At 36.7% G+C, this 4,130-nt stretch overlaps 1 protein-coding gene across 1 annotated transcript in view; it reads right to left on the bottom strand.

Annotated features, from left to right (window-relative positions):
• Positions 1–410: 410 nt before the first annotated feature.
• LOC106465158 (ETS homologous factor-like) overlaps positions 411–4,130 on the bottom strand; it is a 62,374-nt gene continuing 58,654 nt past the window's right edge. Inside the window, exon 8 of the mRNA XM_013925357.2 lies at positions 411–619. Coding sequence (XP_013780811.1) covers positions 508–619 — 112 coding nt within the window. The 3' untranslated portion in view covers positions 411–507. The remainder of the gene's footprint in view (positions 620–4,130) is intronic.

The following is a 4,130-nucleotide window of genomic DNA, read 5'->3' as shown; positions in this document are numbered from 1 at the left end:
TTGAATCAATTATACTTTCAACCTTGAAAATGCTCTTTGGCTCTCCTTATAAGGTTTTAGAGTAAATATATCAACGTGGTAACGAAGAACATAGAAAATATACATACTACTGTTTATACACTAATGTCTAATCTATAATACCCATATTCATACAATTATATTCCTACAACACATTTCATAATCTACAGATTTATTTGAAAAAAAAAACTACTAAACTTTGATAAAATATATGTAACATTCCTTATATATATATATCAATGTTTTTGTATATGTGCGATATTGAGTCCTATATATTTTAGTTGAAACTTTAAAATAATTGTAATTAAGACCGTTCTTATTTTTCTTCAGGATATTTCGTACTTTGCAAACCATGTAAGAAACGAATGTTTTTTTTTATACATTCATGCTGCTTGAAAATTATTATTTTTTAATAACTATTTGTTTCCACGATTTTACACAACTAAAATCCAAATATTCGGTTTCAGTGGTTTCCAATCGTAAGAGGAGTTAGTAGGACAGATCCGCCTCTTGTAGCCTCCAGCCTGTAGCATTGGGCCCAAACTTGTAAACCAGCCGTCGACCAAACACTGGAAGAAGCACTTGGCTTTTGTAATAGTACCTAAAATAATTATAATTATTAACCAAACATAATTATCATGGGGTGTAATTGATCATTTTTTTATATAATTGTTAACCAAACATAATTATCATGGGGTGTAATTGATCATTTTTTTATATAATTGTTAACCAAACATAATTATCATGGGGTGTAATTGATCATTTTTTTATGTAGCAGAAAAAGCTACCTAAGGAAAGAAATTTCACTTATTGTTTCATCAAAATTCTCTGTATCATTACGATACGATTCAAATTTCGTTTAAGTTTTATTTCTTATTGGTTTCAACTACATATTCCTAAGTTTTTTTTTGTCTTTTATAGCCGTTTGGAAAGTGTACAAAAAACGAGACTTAAACAATTTATATTATTAAAACATAATGAATATAAAACAGCTAACTTTACTGTTTTGCCCTGATCCACAGTTATTACGGAGGAGCGCTACTTTACTGTTTTGCCCTGATCCACAGTTATTGCGGAGGAGCGCTACTTTACTGTTTTACCCTGATCCACAGTTATTACGGAGGAGCGCTACTTTACTGCTTTGCCCTGATCCTCGGTTATTGCGGAGGAACGCTACTTTACTGATTTGCCCTGATCCATAGATATTGCGGAGGAACGCTACTTAACTGTTTTACCCTGATCTACAGTTATTGCGGAGGAGCGCTACTTAATTGTTTTACCCTGATCCACAGTTATTGCGGAGGAGTGTTACTTTACTGTTTTGCCTTGATCCACAGTTATTGCGGAGGAACGCTACTTAACTGTTTTACCCTGATCCACAGTTATTGTTGAGGAGTGTTACTTTACTGTTTTGCCTTGATCCACAGTTATTGCGGAGGATCGATACTTTACTGTTTTGCCCTGATCCACAGTTATTGCGGAGGAGCAGAGTATCATTTTGTCCTTACATTTGTTACATTAACGTATATTTGATGTAAGCATTTGTTGTTTTAATACTAGTGATTAAAAGACCTTATAACACAATTTTTCTTTTTAATTGGACACTCAACGTTTCGCCTTACAGCTTCTTCAGATTTGGTTTGTATTGAATGAACATCACACAGAGCTACACGAGGGCTATCTACGATAGGCGTCCCTAATTCAGCAGAGATAAACTAGAGGGAAGACAGCTAGTCAACACCACCCACCGCCAATCCTTGGGCTAGTCTTTTACCAACGAATAGTGGGATTGACCGTCACATTATAACGCTCCCACGGCTGAAAGGGCAAACATGTTCGGTGACGTGGATTCGAACCCGCGACCCGCAGATTGCGAGTCGAGTGCCGTAACCATTTGGCCATGCCGGGCCTCTAATCGAATCTGTAACGTGCGTTTGACAGGTTAAGTAGTACAGCTTATTGTTCAAATAGTTACTTTGTTTGCAGTAAACTGAAATAACAAAATTTATAATAATTATACACATAGGCGCCATCTTCGTTATTCATCAGTGGTTGTAGTTGTTCGATCTGGCGTGATGCTAAGTTCTGCGTAGTCCTTGAACGGCTATACCCTGTTCAAAATACGTGATCGCTTTTTTTTAATTTTCCAATAATTACATTTTTCTCGGAAGCTTTTGGATGATGGAAGTTGGAGTTAGAAAAATGTTGTTTAGGAAACAACGTATATTTTATACTGTTATCTTTATCGACCATTAAAATGACGACAATAAAATGTGTGCACATGTCATTATTGAAATGGGTGAACTGGATGTCGGAAAGTCTAGAAATGTGATTAAAGAGGGATGTTTTCAAAGCCGTAACAAACTCGTTTTCGATATATCTAAACCAGAGATCAGGGCTGGTGTTGGTATCTTGACGTCGCGGCATAAACAACAGCAACTCGAATACTCATTGCGACACCACTTAGTTGGATATACAATTTATTGTCAAAACGAAAATATCAATCGTGAAGGACAGAATATAAGATGTCTCTGACTATCTACACATCTCTAAATTGTTTACGAAATTTGTTAGGAATGGCCTCCTAGTGGCACAGCGGTATGTCTGCGGACTTACAACGCTAGAAACCGGGTTTTGATAACCTTGGTGAGCAGAGCACAGATAGCCCATTGTGCAGCTTTGTGCTTAACTTTCAACGTTAGAAACCGGGTTTCGATACCCGTGATGGACAGAGCACAGATAGCCCATTGTGTAGCTTTGGGCTTAACTTTCAACAAACTTACAACGCTAGAAACCGGGTTTCGATACCCGTGATGGACAGAGCACAGATAGCCCATCGTGCAGCCATTTTCTGAACGTATAGATGGGTAGACAAATATAACATCTACTGTAAAGAGTATTGTCGTGTCCGTCATTCTGTGAGATACATTCTTTATCATCGATAGCACGTCTTGTAGTACAGTAGTAGTAAGGGCACTAAAATCGTATGCATAAGCCAAGACAGATTTTCAGTGGCACTACCATATGCTGAGACTATGAATCTTAGTGGTATATCCAGTTTATGATAATAAAGTTAGAGAAAAAAAGCGACTTTACACTCCAGGTAATTATAAAGATAACTTTTATTTTAACCGATATTTCGTCTTTACGGCTTCTTCAGGGCTAGTATATGTACTAAATATCTAAATCCCTCCAGTATACACACCAAGTTCTGAAAGACAACAAAAACATTTCCAGCAACTGACAGGTTTATGTTCTTTTGGTTAACCGTATAATTCTGGAATGCGGCTATTAGAGGATTTAAGTTCATCTTTTAGCTCTTAGGAATGTTACTTTGTTTTCTTCTTAAGTTCGTAAATAATGTCTTACTTTTGTCTCAATCTTTTTAGTGGTGTCACTATGAAGTATGTAAAATTTAATTATCATCTTTTGGGTGATCCAATATGTAAAATTTAATTATCATCTTTTGGGTGATCCAATATGTAAAATTTAATTATCATCTTTTGGGTGATCCAATATGTAAAATTTAATTATCATCTTTTGGGTGATCCAATATGTAAAATTTAATTATCATCTTTTGGGTGATCCAATATGTAAAATTTAATTATCATCTTTTGGGTGATCCAAAATTTTTTGTACCTAACTTGTACTGTTCATAACCACAAAACCTTTGCGTTTTTCAGATTCTTTTCAAAGCTTTTTAAGGGCTATTTGTTCTTGTGGGGTTGTGAGTAAGGTTTAGCCTGATTATTGTTATGTCTTTGTAAAACGCTCTTGAATTTTTTTCTTCCAATCCGCGATTTTCGTTTCAATATGTTTATTAGAGAATAGGCCCGGCATGGCCAGGTGGTTAGGGCGCTCGACTCGCAATCAGAGGGTCGCGGGTTCGAATCCTAGTCCCACCAAACATGCTCGCCCGTTCAGCCGTGGGGGCGTTATAATGTGACGGTCAATCCCACTATTCGTTGGTAAAAGAGTAGCCCAAGAGTTGGCGATGGGTGGTGATGACTAGCTGCCTTCCCTCTAGTCTTACACTGCTAAATTAGGGACGGTTAGCGCGGATAGCCCTCGTGCAGCTTTGCGCGAAATTCAAAAACAAACAAACAAACAAA

Source organism: Limulus polyphemus, unplaced genomic scaffold (genome assembly GCF_000517525.1).
Source record: "Limulus polyphemus unplaced genomic scaffold, Limulus_polyphemus-2.1.2 Scaffold1852, whole genome shotgun sequence".
NCBI classification, from domain to species: Eukaryota; Metazoa; Arthropoda; class Merostomata; order Xiphosura; family Limulidae; genus Limulus; species Limulus polyphemus.
Note: the sequence above shows the minus strand (reverse complement) of the source record. Positions and strands in the feature narration are given on the sequence as shown.